The sequence below is a fragment of the Lottia gigantea genome, assembly GCF_000327385.1.
Source record: "Lottia gigantea unplaced genomic scaffold LOTGIsca_63, whole genome shotgun sequence".
Classification (NCBI taxonomy): domain Eukaryota; kingdom Metazoa; phylum Mollusca; class Gastropoda; family Lottiidae; genus Lottia; species Lottia gigantea.
This window is the reverse complement of record NW_008710145.1, coordinates 1,462,941-1,480,276: the sequence shown is the minus strand read 5'-3', so window position 1 is coordinate 1,480,276 and position 17,336 is coordinate 1,462,941. Positions and strand designations below refer to the sequence as shown.

General features: G+C 29.3%; 4 protein-coding genes across 4 annotated transcripts; 2 read left to right on the top strand and 2 right to left on the bottom strand.

The window, feature by feature from the left end:
• Positions 1-475: 475 nt before the first annotated feature.
• On the bottom strand, positions 476-1,129 carry LOTGIDRAFT_128978 (hypothetical protein; the record flags this gene model as incomplete). The annotated part of the gene is made up of 1 exon (XM_009064567.1): positions 476-1,129. A coding segment is annotated over one exon (654 nt), but the record flags the coding sequence as incomplete, so codon positions are not given.
• Positions 1,130-3,005: 1,876 nt separating this feature from the next.
• LOTGIDRAFT_167105 (hypothetical protein) lies at positions 3,006-8,427 on the top strand (the record flags this gene model as incomplete). Its single annotated transcript, XM_009064566.1, has 9 exons — positions 3,006-3,018; positions 3,808-4,016; positions 4,510-4,602; positions 5,013-5,150; positions 5,516-5,591; positions 6,119-6,239; positions 6,577-6,774; positions 7,129-7,322; positions 7,895-8,427. The coding sequence occupies 9 exons, from the start codon at positions 3,006-3,008 to the stop codon at positions 8,425-8,427; spliced, it is 1,575 nt and encodes a 524-aa protein (XP_009062814.1).
• A 1,476-nt stretch (positions 8,428-9,903) lies between these two features.
• Positions 9,904-12,737, bottom strand: LOTGIDRAFT_167104 (hypothetical protein; the record flags this gene model as incomplete). The annotated part of the gene is made up of 5 exons (XM_009064565.1): positions 9,904-10,078; positions 10,803-10,918; positions 11,161-11,363; positions 12,212-12,249; positions 12,658-12,737. The coding sequence occupies 5 exons, from the start codon at positions 12,735-12,737 to the stop codon at positions 9,904-9,906; spliced, it is 612 nt and encodes a 203-aa protein (XP_009062813.1).
• Positions 12,738-13,011: 274 nt separating this feature from the next.
• Positions 13,012-16,230, top strand: LOTGIDRAFT_235369 (hypothetical protein). Its single transcript, XM_009064564.1, has 6 exons — positions 13,012-13,111; positions 13,536-13,669; positions 14,033-14,247; positions 14,611-14,737; positions 14,901-15,080; positions 15,381-16,230. The coding sequence occupies exons 2-6, from the start codon at positions 13,573-13,575 to the stop codon at positions 15,560-15,562; spliced, it is 801 nt and encodes a 266-aa protein (XP_009062812.1). The 5' UTR covers positions 13,012-13,111; positions 13,536-13,572; the 3' UTR covers positions 15,563-16,230.
• The last annotated feature ends 1,106 nt before the right edge of the window (positions 16,231-17,336 follow it).

Sequence of the window (17,336 nt, the reverse complement as noted above, 5' to 3'; positions counted from 1 at the left end):
GTGAAATATTGGATTCTAGAAAGCATATCTGTAAGTATATATTATAATAAATTTAGGTTGTATATACTAACAACTTAGGTTTTGTATATATTTGTTTCTATTTTCACCAAGAAAGCTAGAAACTATAGAAGCTGAAGACCTACTTGCTGCATGGAATATATAATTGATGAAATATTGTGTTGTAATTACAATATAAAGTAGCTAATATTGATTAAATTTTCCATGGTTATGCATATCTAACAACCTATCAATTTTGTGGTTGTTTTAGAGATCCACATAAATGTAACCTAATTTACTAATATTCTTCATGAACAATAATATTTTTGTACTAAGTTGAAAACTTTCCTGATAAACTGAAAAACTACTTAAGCTGTCTTTATCCCCTTCTTTTCGTTCTATGAGTTGTTTGAATTTAAAAGGGGGTGATTTGCTCTGTATAACTTTGAATATGGTTTAACCTTTTTTGAACAAACTTCTAAAATAGCTGGTTTAACCTTTTTAAACAAACTTCTAAAATAGCTTGTTTAACCTTTTTTGAACAAACTTCTAAAATAGCTGGTTCAACCTTTTTAAAACAAACTTCTAAAATAGCTGGTTTAACCTTTTGTAAACAAACTTCTAAAATAGCTGGTTTAACATTTTTTAAACAAACTTCTAAAATAGCTGGTTTAACCTTTTGTAAACAAACTTCTAAAATACCTGGTTTAAACTTTTTTAAACATACTTCTAAAATAGCTGGTTTAACCTTTTTTAAACAAACTTCTAAAATAGCTGGTTTAACCTTTTGTAAACAAACTTCTAAAATAGCTGGTTTAACCTTTTTTAAACAAACTTCTAAAATAGCTGGTTTAACCTTTTGTAAACAAACTTCTAAAATAGCTGGTTTAACCTTTTTAAAACATACTTCTAAAATAGCTGGTTTAACCTTTTTTAAACAAACTTCTAAAATAGCTGGTTTAACCTTTTTAAAACAAACTTCTAAAATACCTGGTTTAATCTTTTTTAAACAAACTTCTAAAATAGCTGGTTTAACCTTCTTAAAACATACTTCTAAAATAGCTGGTTTAACCTTTTTTAAACAAACTTCTAAAATACCTGGTTTAATCTTTTTAAAACAAACTTCTAAAATACCTGGTTTAATCTTTTTTAAACAAACTTCTAAAATAGCTGGTTTAACCTTTTTAAAACATACTTCTAAAATAGCTGGTTTAACCTTTTTTAAACAAACTTCTAAAATAGCTGGTTTAACCTTTTTTAAACAAACTTCTAAAATACCTGGTTTAATCTTTTTAAAACAAACTTCTAAAATAGCTGGTTTAACCTTTTTAAAACATACTTCTAAAATAGCTGGTTTAACCTTTTTTAAACAAACTTCTAAAATAGCTGGTTTAACCTTTTTTAAACAAACTTCGAAAATAGCTGGTTTAACCTTTTTAATTTCTATATTAACTGGTTTTCATATTTGAAGATATACAGGTTATGTTCATCCTTTGTAACAATATTTTTCTGACTATAAAAGCTTCCAGTCTTAAAATAGTACTTGTTGATAGGGAATGTACAGTAAACAATAAATAAATATTATCTATTATAATAACTGAATATAAAGCAGGTGTTCTAGTCTGTCTATATTCCCTAGTTCAATCAATAAACATATCTATTGTCTTACACTGTTCAACATATATTGAATAATAAAAATAATGTTATTGATATTTTTTTAACAAAAAGCACACATGGTATGAATTATTCAGTTATAAATTATAAGCAACTGAACTTCAATTCTTGTTATGGAATTGTGTAGAATATGGAAAATACATGTATTCAATTGTTGGGTAGTATTTCATGCTATTCCAAATTACCGGTCTTAATATGAATACCTTATCCAATGGTAATGGATTTATATAAGCTTTAAAGCTTGTTTCCAAAACCATATGTTTATCTATATGTATATTGTAATATTTGTAATTCTTGAATAAATATTGTTTAAAGTGAAATAAAAATACCTTATCCAAAACACATGTTTGGGAAACATGTAATAAACTCTTGTCATTTATAGCAGGATAAGTCATTGCTTATAAGGGAAAATAATTCATTTAATATTTCTGGCCTATATTGTTATTGAATGTAATCTGAATCAGATGAAAAGAAAATACCTGTCTTTAACAAGTATTTTTCAAAAATAAAATGTCGTTTTTTATTATAATTTCTTGTAAAATGTGTTTTTTAGATATCATTTACTTTGTTTAATAGAATTACAACCATCAATTTGTCTTGAATTAAATTCCAATAAATTGTTATTTACAACATGAGTATAGACAAACAGAATGTATGTTATTTTGATCTAGAGACATTTTGTTTGAAACAACATATAATCATTGAATGGATCATCAAGTCATATAATATTGGTTTTGAATTATTTCACATACAGTATATAATTTCATCCAAATGAAATTTTTTTTTCACCAATGCATATTTCCAGATATTGACGCACGCTTTTATGAAGAAAATAAAATTTCAATATGAAGATAAAACATTGAATAATAACAATATATAGCTTTCTTTAAGCACAGTAGAATTTCTACACCAAGAAATAAGGATAGTCTAGCTTTGACCCCTCCCCGTGTTTTTTTCAAATTTCTTATCATTCACCCCTTTTAAATAACAAAATTTATCCGTTCTCAGAACAGAACAGATGAATTCTATGTATAGCCTTTATAGTGGCTTGGTATAAAAGAAGCTTTTCAGTCCTTACATGCATGATGCCCTCATTGGTAGCCAGTTGGCCTAACGATTCAAATGATTCATAGGATCGCCACTAATTGAGTTGATCTGAACTGAGTTCATCAAGTCAGTTCAAAAACAAGAAAACGAATTAGAATTAATATAACTATAAAATACGCACTATATTATAAATAATAGTAATAATGGAAGGTTTATTAAGTATAATTATTAATAATTACTCTGATTCACCAGTATACCGTCCCTCATGACATTTACTGTTCTACAACATGAAATTAAAAGGTCAGCCATGAAATTATCAGAATATTCTTCAATGACAACCATTCATTTGACCTCAAACTTTCATCTTTATGAGCTACTCAATACAAAGTTCACCAAATTGAACGAACATTTTTTGACTACAAAATATGGATTTTAGAACCAATTAAAAGGCTTTGGGCGAAAATATAACTTTTGAAAGGCATTTAATATTCCACCTCTGGGTACATATGGATAGAAAGAGTGATTATTATCATCCTGTGGTGTATCTTCTATTGACTAACAACAAGATATTTTAAGTATGCTATGATTAAAGCAAACAGTGACAGGACTGACAGGATACAGACAATCAATAGCAATTAAACATTTTATTGCTAACATCTAGTTAATGATGGAGTCTAATATACTCTTAAACCAAATATGATATGTTAATGAAATAGTAAACAAACAACTAACAACAATTGTATGCAAAACATAAATTAAAATTAAACAAAGATTTAAAAGGTTTCCCTGTTCTGAAATGGAATCACATCACATGGAAATATATCCTTGTAAGAACAATTTTTAATTTGTTAGACTCAGTCACAAAAGTAGACATATTTATGAAAGTCAACAAGAATATGATTAGGGTGTCTTCACACATCGCCCCTTCCCATTTCGCCCCTTCTCTGTTAAGTCTCTGTAATGAGCTCTTCTAATGATATTACACATAATTACTTATGATTTACTTTTGTAGAATGTCTAAATTTCCCCTTTACAGGCTTCAATAATTAAAATTGGAAAAAAATCCTTTGATAACATTTTTTTTTTCAGTAAAGTGTCTGCCAGAAAAAGTACATATAAATTATGGAAATAATATAGGTGAAATGATAATAATGTGGACCACACCAGATGATTGTAGTACTATTGTCAGGTTTGATACATCACCCTGGAACTTTCAATACCAAGCTTCTGGTTCCAGTCTTAATATAGAACAAATAAATCAATCCAGTGCTAAATATATTCATAGAGTTATTCTACAGGTAATGTAAAGTCAAAACCAAAAGGCCAATGGGGGAACAATATGTTTATATCTCAAAGCTATTATATTCAGCCAGCTGTAACACTTTTCAAATTGAAAATCTAACTGAAGGTTCATCTACAATTCAATAATATATACCAGTAATAATTTGCAGTCATGGTTGTGAAATTTATACTGTAGTTTTTTTTAAAACGTGAAGGAAACAGTTGTTAGATTTTCATTAGCCGAGATTGAGCTCCTATGTATAAAAATTAAATATTTAAGACAAAAACTATGAAAACTTTAGGTTATGTTTCAATCCAGTTGTTCAAAGGTTTTCTTTTTCAGGTGTCAAAACTGCATTTTTATTACTATGATGAATTTTCATAGTTAAGTTTCTGACGGACACTCTAGGACTTTAAAGATTTCTTCCTCTGTATAGGAATAAGTTAAATTTGGAGCTTGATTGACTGAATTTCACATGATTGTATTAATATTACTATTGTATATTTTAGAATCTAGAAGGAGATAAAACATATTTCTATCGTCCAATAAGTAATGATGTTTCTACTGGACCATTTTACTTTAAAACTAAACCAATTACTAAGGTAAGGTTACATTGTTAACATTAAAGTAGATTATCATTGGTTATGTTTTGAAAAATACTGATGGTAATTGTTTAAAGTAATGAAACATGTCTAAAAATTGAGATTTTGCCTTGGTATTTTTATATATTGAATTTAAAAGGAAAGCGTTCTAGATCTATTTCCAGGAGAAAACGGTGTAGAAAATTTTTTTGTCATGGATGCCAATAAGCCGAATTACACTACCTCTTAGAACTAACATAATTAAATTCTCAAACTTGGACACAGTAGATATTCATCAATGGAATTACCTGGTATCATAACTATATTATAACAGAAACAATCATTTAAAGGAGACTATTTTCTTTACCCACCAATAAAACTATCACAGGGAGAATTTGAAATAGAAAATATCTTTGTATCTTTCTCAACAGGATTGGATACCAAAGTTTTTAATACACAGTACTATAAATACAGATATATTATCTTATATTAATAATCAAGTTTTAACTGGTGATATTACAGCACTATTCTCTACTCACAATTATAATTATGATAATCAAAATATCAAGGTAGGAATTGGGGAATTTATTCACCCTCCTCTTATACTTTTTAAAGAATTTTCAACTATTGTCTTTATGTAATCAAGCAAATGTCTTTTTAAGCTTTTCTGGAATTACAGGAATCACAAATTTGACAGGTTTTTGGAATAGCTGCAATAAAGACCTTTAATTTGTCCAAATACACATACATAAAGTCTTAACCTTTCAATATTTGAAAGGAAGTTTTCGCTCTCGGACATGTGAAATGAAAAATTCAGTGGTTTCACTGTAATCTACAAGAAAAGCTGGTCATATTCCAGAAAGTTGTGCATTATTGTGTGGCTTTGGCAGTATAAAAAAATTAATATGAGTAAATATATGTTTTATATTTATAGTACAATGATGAAATTGTTAAAATGGTAGAGGGGATAACAACTAAAATACCTTATTTATTATCACCTAGTAATCAAGGTAAGTCAATAAAATTATTTTCAAATAACCACTAATACATCTAGGACACTTTCCAGTTTCAGAATAACTTTTTACCATCATCTCCTTCATCTTTTTGAATTACCTAAATAAGCTGAGCTATTTGAAATCTCTCTCACTTTCCAAATACCATTGGCATTATCATGTCAATGAGTTCTCAAAATTGGTCTTTAAAGGGATATCATCATCGAAATATTTGACTTGCATGTAGATAAAGAGTGACCATCCTAAAAATTTCACAAATGAAATATGACTCTGCTTTTCAATGAAAAAGTTCTATGGAAAAGCTGAAACTTAGTTTTATTTGGTAGAAAATTAATAGTTCAATGATTATCTCCTTTTAATGATTTAAAAACAAGGTAATAAAACTGTTCTATTAGTCTAGTTTTATCCAGACTGAGTACTCTATTATCATCAGACCACCTGCAGTAATATAATTATTATTGGACTTGACTATTAGACAGTTATAATACGTGATAGATATATATAAATATTAATTTACATTGCAGAAAAACTGTCAGATATTTTCACTGAATACAGACACGAGTTCTCTATGCCAGGTACAGATTGGCCAATACCAATGAATAAATTATGGTACAGTATAGATATTGGTCCCATACATTTTATCAGGTACACATATAAAGTTTATTTTTTTAACAATAGACCAGTTCAAATGAAATTAATTCTTTGACACCATTGGGAACTTTTCTTGCATCACGAAAGTTTGTAAATACAGTGACTTGATTGGATTGTACATCATATATTAAAAACTTGCCAAACAGGTGCTGTATGACATCTACACAATAAAGGTACCTTACAATGTCAAGATATTATGACCTAGTTCATAACTGCTTGACATTGTGAAGATGATCTCTATTTTCTTTCTGCACCTTATTGGGCAAATGTGCCGAATGAAAAATGCAATAGAATAAAAATTGTTTCCCATAACCTAAGCTTTATCTTATAGTTATTCAACTGAAGTATTCTTTACAAGTAATAAGAATTATAGACAAGAACAAAGAGACTGGTTAATAGCTGATTTAAAACAAGCTAATACTAAACGTACAGAGAGACCCTGGGTTATAGCACTAGGTCATAGACCTATGTATTGTACCAATATAACAAACAGTGACTGTTCAACTACAGATTCTACTGTAAGAGCAGGGTAAGAATTACTTCCAGAAACTATGATTGTTTAGCAGTGTCTAGTACGCGTATTCTGAATAAATGATTTGGTAATAATATCTAGATAGATGAACTGTTGATAATATTACCATTAATGTCAACAACTAAAAGCGTCTAATTATCCAACTCACAATAAATCAATGCATATAGTCTGGGTTATCTAGACACTCAAAAAACTGTCAAAATATTATTTACAACTTATTTTTTAATTCTGAGAAATTGAGATGACACTTCCAATATTAATATTTATATTTTTCTTGCCAAAGTTATTCTCAGCTGGATTTTTGAGAATTAAGATAAGTAGTTCATTATGTGTCCATTGATATCATTATAGATTTGAAGATATATTTTATACTTATGGTGTAGATATAGTACTACAATCACATGAACCACTATATGAGAGATTATGGCCTACCTATAAAGATGTGGTATTATCTGATAACTATACTAATCCTATGGCACCTATACAGATAACAGTAGGTCCTACTGTAGATACCAATATTGACAATAATGATAATAATACAGAAGGTTAGATCAATAATATTATATAATCACCTGGTCATTTATAGATCATTATCAGCCTTGTTATGGTTAAATTTCAAGTAAGTTGAAGTAACACAGAAATAGTATCAAATTTTGGAACGGAGTCCACATGGAATTACTGTTTGTTACAATTATAGTTTTTGATAAATTGGGAATAATAATTTGTGCAATTTTCATATCATAAATTCCAATCGTTCCTATAATTGACGATCTTTTACATCTTGAATAAAGTTCATGTGTACTCTGTTATGTAATGGTGTTAACATTGCGTGTTCATGGCAAGAAATGACCTGTGAACAGCAATGTAGAAAGATACATTGTTGACTTTTATCCATTCTTTATTTTCAAAATGACTTAGTATTGAGTCTATTTGTAAACTTAAATTTTCACACAATATTTTTCTAAGGCTGCTGTCCATAATTCATTGTTCATGCTCTCATACTGACATGTCTGTAATTCATTGTTCATACTGACACGCTGGCATGTCACTGGAATTGTACTCACTTTATGCATCATTATATAGATAAATTAAATATTTGTTGTTTCCTATTTTATAGAGTGGTCTGCATTCCATCTAACAAATGGTACAAAAAGTATTGGATCTTTACAAGTTATCAATGAAACCCATATTCAATATGATCAAATAACAGCTGATTCTAAAGTTCTCGACACTTTCTGGATAGTTCAGGAGAATCATGGTCCCTTCCAGCGTGAAAAACTTCCTGAAAAAGTAGAGGAGAAAATTGAAGAAACTATCAAGAAAAATGGAGAAAAGCCAGTGTATGCTGATAAAAATACAGAAAATGAAAAAGACAATTTATATGAAACTGATAAACATCAGCGTATTTATATAGGAGTTGCTTTTGGATGTTTATTTGTTGTGATTGTTGTATTTATTGTTGTGATAAGAAGTTGTCGACGTAAACAACGTACTAGTCGAAGATGGGAATCTATGGATTTTAACTACACTAAAAAATTCTACAGTACACCTAAAGCTAATGGTAGTAGTAAAATGATTGATGATGATACAGATTTTGAAATTGATATGACAGACGGAAATTTAGCAACAACTAAATTACTTGATGATTGATAAACTTATCTGTGATGTGTTTTTATAGTCTTTAAAGGGATAGAAATATTTGCTTGGATTGTCAAAAGACCTTTCAGATACCTTACAATTTCTCACAAGGCAACTTCCAATTCCATTTCAATTAGGGGAAGAAGCAACAGTTCTAATACTATTATTATTATCAGCAGCAGAATTGATGCTAATATAAAACATAATATTAGATTGTACAGTGTATGTGAATCTGATATCAGATTATTATTCAGAGAAGTGGTAGTTGAAATAAAGTTGGAAAAGAAAGCAATTTGACATCTCTATCAAATACTGATATCCCTTTAACATTTTATATCAATGGATGAAAAATATCCACCAAATATATGAATGTTTTTGTCTTTCATAAGCTTTCTATGTGTTGTTGGTGATGGATCACATCAATTATGGTCTTTATATTGGTTGTAAATCCAGCTTTTAGTTCACATTAAGTCATATTTTATGTACACATGTACACTATAGACGGTTTTCCAGGCTACATTTCAAAAATATGTTTAAAGAAATACTAGATTGCATGGGCAGGAGGACAAATATATATATATATAATATATATATATATCTGACGTTATTCATTTTATTAATCAAGTTTTCAGTTTGAATTAATGTCAGACACTAGAGCACTAAAATAGGTAGAGCACTAAATTAAGTAACTAAGTAAATGAATCATGTATGTAAATCAGCTATAGAATGTTTTGATTCTTTGAATCACTTGATTGATTGAGGAATTTATACTATTGAGATTGTCTGGGCACAGTGCTATAACTTGTTATTAGACCATATATTGTTATTATTTACCTATAACAGTATTTATTATGATAATAGTGTATCACATAGTCCTGTTTTTCTATACACCTATTTTTTTTTTTATTCCATCTTTAATCATCTAATCATATCATTCAATGATCACAATGGATACTGATATTTTTAATTATTATGTACAGTTATTTGGAATAAATAACAATTAATTATTAGCAAATCAAATGTTTATGTTTTATATCTTTCATAATTTAGGGATCTATTATGTGTACTGCATATAGTGGGCATAAAAGAAAGAAAGAAAATAAATCTACCAGCTGGTCCTTGGCCTAACTTCTTGACATTGATCTTTCTCAGGGATTGACTCAAATAAGTGAAGATGACTTATTCAAGGTCATTGGACTTCCACATGCCGCTCCAGATAAATGGAAATATTTTTCAAATCAAATCCATTTTGCAATAATTCAATAATAATTTTTAAGAAGCTTTTGGACATATGTATAATATCACATCTATATAAAATGAGCTATGCCAATAATCTGAGGTAACTACTAATATTGATACAACTCAAGACCTGTAATATATATTATTCAGGACTAACATCATACAGTTCCAAATCCAGAAAGAAATTACCTCAATATAACACTAGACAAGTACTTCTTGGTTATTATTATGAATGTTTCCAAGTTGTAACTATCTGACACTTGATAAAAAATCTTTCAATGTCTCTCCACTCTTCTTTCTTTTTTCTTGAGATAATATAAACTGAAGACTTTGATTCTGCATTTTCTTCTTTTTCTTCTTACTTTGAGCTTTATCATTTATCTTACATTCTTTTGTTTGTTTGTTGTGAATGATACTTGGAGACCTACAATAAGGAATAACAATCCTTTTCATTCAGAAACAGAGTTTAGTTAAATGCTGGAATACAAATACTGACTATTCCCTTGGTCATTTTCCAATCTATTAGATCCAAGTCCAAAACTAGAACAAGTTTTGCAAAGGATTTGACAATTCATAGGTTTATCTTCAATCGAATGATAAATGTTTAGGATTATTAAAGCAATAGACTGTTACCCCTTTGGCAGTTATGGTCATAAATCAGGACAAAGTTTTACTGGAAAATTAATCATAAATGCGCTCATGCACATTTATTCAATTTTCAGTTTATTGCTTCTATCTACGTTTTCAAGACATTCTAATTTTGATACAAAGACTTTAGTATGTATTTAAGTAAGGCCTGTGTCTTTACGTTTCAACGTTTGGGACTACCGACATGATTGTTTACATTGGAGACCCGTCTATTATATACAATGACATTAATAATTAACAACATCATAAGCTAAAATTACTATGCCTAATGTTTTGGTGATGAGGCAAATTTGTGTGACGATTATATCACCATAAACGCCACACGAATTTGTATTAGCCGGATGGAAAAAATAATAGCTAATGTAAATATTGATAAATATAAACCTTAGATGGTGAAAGTAACATATGCAATACATCATGACATCAATGAATAACAGAATCCAAATAATGCATGTAGTATCTCAGATAGTAGAAATAAGAAATTCTTTATGTCCACTTACATGGAATCCTCCTTGGCTGTGTTCTTCACTTTAAACTTTAACCTTTGATTGATTATTTGTGGTCTTGATATACCAGGAAATTTTATAGATTTACTACATGATAAACATTTTAATACCTGGAAAATAAAAACAAACAATAACATAATTATGTAGCACATTAAGCATCTTTATATATATATATATAACAAAAAACTTGCCTTCAGCTGAATAGAAGATTTATATGCAATATCAGTATGGCTAATACTCGAAAATTAGAAACTGGTTATCTGGTAAGCATATTCAAAGTTCTTTCAAAGATAATGATATAAGATACTAGTCAGTGCTGTTATTCCTTCATTTTGATGTATGATATACTTACTATATTATTCTTACTATTGGTATACAAATCAACAAGATGTTTTTGTTTCTTTGATAATTTATTCTTTTCTACTTTTGATTTCTTTATCAATTTTTTCAACGAAGCTGTTAGTTTCATCTTTGGTTTTAAACGTATCTGACAGTTATTCATACTCAAATCACTGTAACAATTGGGGCATTCTTGTGTTTCCAAATTTTGGAAATCTAAAAATTACAACACAAGTTATCATTAGATTATCAACAAAACAGCGTTACCATTACAATTCAAACTTTAAGTGCAAAAAAGCAATTTAAAAAACATCCATAGAATGAAAATAGCACATAATATACATTATAGAAGGGAGTTCAGCTCTTTCACAGTCTCCATTGAATAATTTGATCAACTCTCCTATTGATACTTTTTTTCCACTTCGGTTATTTTCAAAAGTTTACAGGGGTATTCCGCTTTTTTGTAAAAAGTTTTCATTATCAAAAATGTTGTAAATTACTCCTGAAAATATTTCTAAAGTATGGTATTTATATCTTTTGATCATCTTTATCAAACTGAAGTTGTTTTAGAAGGTTAATTAAAACGGAGAGTACTATTGCTGATTAAGCAGTTTGACCTAGTTTTGGTGTTTGGCTTTATAATAGCTCGATATTGTTAGTTGAAACCTTTAAAATACTTAGGAGACATATTTCTCTACAAGTAGGCATTGATTTCACTCAAATACGTTCAGCAGTTTTCTAACAGCTTCCAAAAAGCATCCTTTTAGTTAAAATTTCTGATATGTTAAAGGTCAAATTACTCTAGATTTTGGTGAATAGTTTTCACAAATTTGAGTAAAAAAATTTTTTAGACCTACAAAAAAAGCGGAATGTCCCTTACACATAAAGGTATACTTGTAATCAGTATTACTTTAACTTTTAATAGTACTCACTGATTTCACCCCCTAATACCTATCATTTAATAGTACTCACTGATCAACTTATCAGTAGGCTCTAGTACCTTAACTTTTGATGGTAGGCTACCCACTGATCATCTAATCAGTATATTACCTTATAATACTCACCTATAACATCATCACTTTTACTATCAGAGACGTTCCATCTGTAAACATAATTAATACAATATACAGATATGAATTTTACCACCTGGCTCACTTTTCAAAAAGGTAATCTTGAAGCTTGAAACATTAACAATGCCATAAAAAAGGTGGTCAATAACATCTGCCTCTATTCCAGCCGCTGATAGCTAACCTATTTTGACAGTAGTAGCCTGGATTAGGGTAGGATAAACAGAGAACCAGCCCCCTCTCTGGTGCAGAAATTACCCATAAAACAGGGACAAGTTTTCCTGACCCTACTCCAGCCCACAACATTCACAATTGCTGTCAATTGCTGCCTCCTGGGGTTTCGGACTACCAGAACGGTTGGTGATTTGCAAATTACACACATCCGTAATATACGTGTAATTTTGGTTCAAATCAGAGTTAAAATGTACACATAAAGACTACACCTCCACTTTCTGTAAATCTCTGGATATAATCTTTTGACTGCAGAATTGTAAGTATGTTTAGCATGCCCTGAATTTGCCATATTTTAAAATATCGTATTTGAGAAAAAAAAAAGATTAAAGGGAGACAACTAATTAGTAAAATCATTCGGCAATTAGAGTAAAAAAATGTACATTATGACACTTTTGTCTATTATCTATGAAATAAGTTTCGGTGCTTTTCGGTAAGTTTCTGTTGTTTCATTAAACTGTTTGTATCGTCCACTATATATATATATCTCTTTTTTGGTGATAATGAAAATAAAGCCGAAGAAAACAGATTGAGCACGCATGCGCTTTGAATCACATGCCGGGAAATTTGAATACAAAGATTTTGGAACATATTTTGAGTTTATTTGCGGCGTTACTTTTGATAATTCTAACATCCAGTGTTACTATCAGCAAACGGCATTATATGGTATTTTGTTTAATTCTCTTGCATCAGCTTATTCAGGCCAAAGATTTTGGTCACTGACTTTGATGAGCTTTAATTCATCATATAATTATCCATTTTCATGATTTTCTCAAGACTGAGTTCTTATCTGAGGTTTGCTTATTCTTGGCATTGTTTATCACAGATCAAGGACAGGGTTTAAGTATGTTTAGTAACTGATATTTAAGTGAAACTTTACTGTGAAAGGTTATGTTACTACTTACAATATAACCAGTGTACATAATTTATTTTATTAAAATTTGGCCTACTGATATGATTGATGTTATTTATGCCTATGATTAGACACAATTAATCTCTAGACTAGGTCTACTCTTTACTTAACCTCTGAAACTTGATGAACCGTAGATCTATAATAATGAAATTTGAAATTACATGTATATTTTTTCAGCCAGACATACAAAGATATATTTGCTTGGTAGATCAAGATGTCTGCTCTCCAAATACACAATCAAGATAAAGAGAATGCTGGGGCCCGACCAAAAGGAAATAGATTACCTCTTGGTAGTGGTTCTAATTTCAATAGTGAGTAAATAATCAGACTATGATATTATTTGATACTGGTAAACTTGTAAATATTATTTTGCAGTATCAAGAATATTTCTGACAGTTGGAGATTTAAATGCAAAATTTTCATTAACAAAACATCATAAGGCCTTACAAGTTAAATAGTCTGTTTTATAGGCCTTTTCTCAAAATTTGGGGCGAGAGAGTGAATTTATTATTTATAAGTGCTTTTTTAGACAAATCGGAGCGATCTAATGCATTTATTATTTATTACCCTACCACAAATTTAATGTACATTTAATATTAAGGCAACAATCAGGCATATTTGGGACTATTTATTTTGAATGTTGTTGATAATTATAAATGTTGCAAATTTTTCAGGAATCAAGTCATTTCAAGGATCTAATACACCGGCATTTGTAACACCACGTAAAGCCTTGGGCAATGCCCAGAACATTTTAAATCAAACCCCACATAATTTGAAGCCTGGTGGATTAGCTTTAAAACCTGTCAGCAATATTAAACCTTCTGTTAATCTTCACAAACAATCTGTGAAATCAAAACGACATGTTTCTTTTAAAAATAATATTCAAGATGTAAGTAATCCATATTTGATTATGTAACATATAAGAAACATCATAGCTTTGCAGTTCAAAAAGAAAAAAAAAATTTTTTTTTATGTGATTTATGGCATATATTTACCTCTGTATATTTGCAATGTACATGTATTTTTGCCAGGAGTAATCTAACTGAAAAGTAACATAATTATATATGATAAAACCTGGTACTAATTTCCGTGCAAAACGGAAACAAATTTAATCTATTGAAAAGTGTGAAAGCAAAGGGTTCCATTATTATTAAGTTCTATCTTCCATGAAGAATATCTGATGTGCGATTCAGAGATTATTCTAAAGTTTCACTATCAGTTTGATATTTTGTGAGTTTTTATTTTTATGTAGAAAGAAAATGTTAACCATAAGAAGCCAATGAAAGTCAAGGCACCTGTTGTAATGCAAATAGATAATAACCAGAGAGTTTTAGATATAGATGAAGTAGATCATATGTCTATCCCTCCAGAAATTCAAGGTATCATTTTCAGCCTCATTACATGCATGTGAATGTATAATGTCAGCACTCATGTCCATCAACATTTTCTTGAAATTTCTCAAGAATAGACAGTTTAAAACTTGTATACATTAGCCTAAATGAAAGTCAAGTACGAATATTTGCATTCTTGACCATGTTTTAGATAATCGAGTTCCTCCACCAGAAGAAAAAATTTCCAATTATCTGGAGAAAATAATTAAGTGGCGTCCTCCATGTTTATTTGGTATTCCACCTCTCAGTGATGATGATGACCCAGTAGGACCAGTTTATAGAGAAGATGTATTTGATAATTTAGATGATCTTACTAAACTAGACACAGATGGTAAGCTTCTACTTTTTCCTAAATTTGGTGTTTTGATGTGCTTGTTGTGTGCATTGTCAATAATGTACTTTTGAACAATTTAACCCATCCCCTTGTGATGCAAACTTGATGGAAAATATTAAAAGTGGTTGGGATATTAAAGTGCTGGCTTGTATTTTACAGGCTGTGTATGTGAATGATTCTACACTTCATAAAAGAGTAGGAACAGTTTTCCTCAAAACACTGTGTTGTGTTGCCATTTGTGAGTGCAATCAGGTGCAGTAACAAATTTCAATCAGTTCCTTTATTTTCATGTTTCAGGTTTAGGTCATTTAGATGATAAGTTGTTTGATGATATACCAGATATACTAGAAGTTGATATCCCTTACATTGACGAGACATTACCTACCCTTGATTTACCCTCACCTGGTTTAGACGATTCTATCAATAACATCAGCATCCACCTGGGAGTTTTACAACTGAATGACAGTGTTTTAAATTAGTTCTCATTACCATTTCTGAGTGGTTATTTAGTTTTTCAACCTATATGTTATAACTCATCAATTCATTTTCAAGTTGTGAATGTGATCTATACAGTTGTGTGTTTTAATTTGTTTTCATAGTGTATGCTTTCAACTTTTTTCTTCTACTACTATTCATTTACCTTTACTCTTTTCAAAGTTTTATTTCTGAAATTCATTTGCTATGTATACCCTTATGATTGATTGCTATAGCTCAGCAGTCAGCAATATAATATTTATATACAGTGTATTGATTTGTGGTGATATTAATTTCTTTCCTATCAATAATATAAATATTGCATGAGGCTAGAGATATTTTAAAGATCTATATAATGCTTTATTGATATGTACTAGTCACACTGTAATATCAGTACATACAAATATATATATAGAGAGTATTGCATCATATATTGTCTAATGACTACAAAATATAAGTGATTGCAAGCATTCTTTTGTTCTATATTTTATTGCATTGCCAAGAAGGGGAAGTTTGTTTAGTATATTTTTTATGTTATAACGCCTAAAGAGTATTGTTTTGCCTTCTGACTAGAATAGAAACATTTTGCTTGCCATGCAGTATGAATTCATTTAAGATTTATGGCTGAAAAATGGCTTTTATTCTGATTTTAAATAAAATATTTTAATCACTCTCTTGTTTTTTTAAATCTAATAGTATATTACAATGGCTTGATAGAAATTCAAACCCTAGTATAATGGGCTGGAATATAGATATGTTGTAGAAATGTTCACAGCCTATGATAGTAAATAATCAGTAGATCAACATGGTTATCTTGTATTTTGGTAGCGGTATTTCCTATCGATGTGGATCATCTGTAGTTACAGATAAAGATTTCCTATAACAGGAATTTTGGTTGAGGAGACGGCGCTTTGTCCCCCTTTGTAAGCTCACATAAAGTACAATAATCATAACACTGCAATACCAGTTATCTCCAGCTTTCTATGCCCAATTCTCATCTTATTTCAACTTGCATACCTTGTTGATTTATAATTAAGCTTAATAATACTAACTAAAACAATTTAATAGGACATGAATAACAGATATGAGTTATTTATCATCAATAACAGGATATTCAACAATTAACAACGGTAACAAAAATCAAAATCCACAACCTAAATATAATATACATCAATTATTTAAGAGATTTAGATATAAAATCACTATTTGAATTCATTATTTAATCATATCAATTTATAGCTGACTAAAAGATTGATAAAGCCAGATGCTATAGAAATATTGAAAACTTAAAAAATTACTTATAAATGCCATAGTTAAAATCCATGGCTGTAAGGCAATCCTAAGGTTTCTTAAAATCAGATGCAGATATAGTAGCATGTTTATTGGTGTAAATATAATCTATTAGACATAAAAATAAATTTGAACATTGAAAATCAGAGTTCTGTAATTTGACTGTAATGTAGGATCCAGATATGAAAATCTTGTTTTAACAATATAACAATCTTTCATTAAAAAAAAATGAAGAAGAATTGTAAGAAATCTAGGGGGAATAACAAAATCCCTGAAAAATACTGCATAGGGTTAGTAAGATTATATAAAATATTTAAGTATAAGGTTAAAGTCTAATAATCTAATTTAATCTAATTAAAACTAAAAGACATAAATATAAAGTTCTATATAAGTTTAAGTACATCAGATTTATGTATTATATTCTAAAGGCAAACTACATCAGAAGTCTTTTAAAATGTACAATATTTCTTTCCCTGCTCTTCTCGCTAA

Coding starts and splice junctions, on each gene's coding strand:
- LOTGIDRAFT_235369 (XM_009064564.1), top strand. CDS start 13,573: ATGTCTGCTCTCCAAATACACAATCAAGATAAAGAGAATGCTGGGGCC. Junction 14,738..14,900: donor TATCCCTCCAGAAATTCAAG/GTATCATTTTCA, acceptor ACCATGTTTTAG/ATAATCGAGTTCCTCCACCA. Junction 15,081..15,380: donor TACTAAACTAGACACAGATG/GTAAGCTTCTAC, acceptor TTCATGTTTCAG/GTTTAGGTCATTTAGATGAT.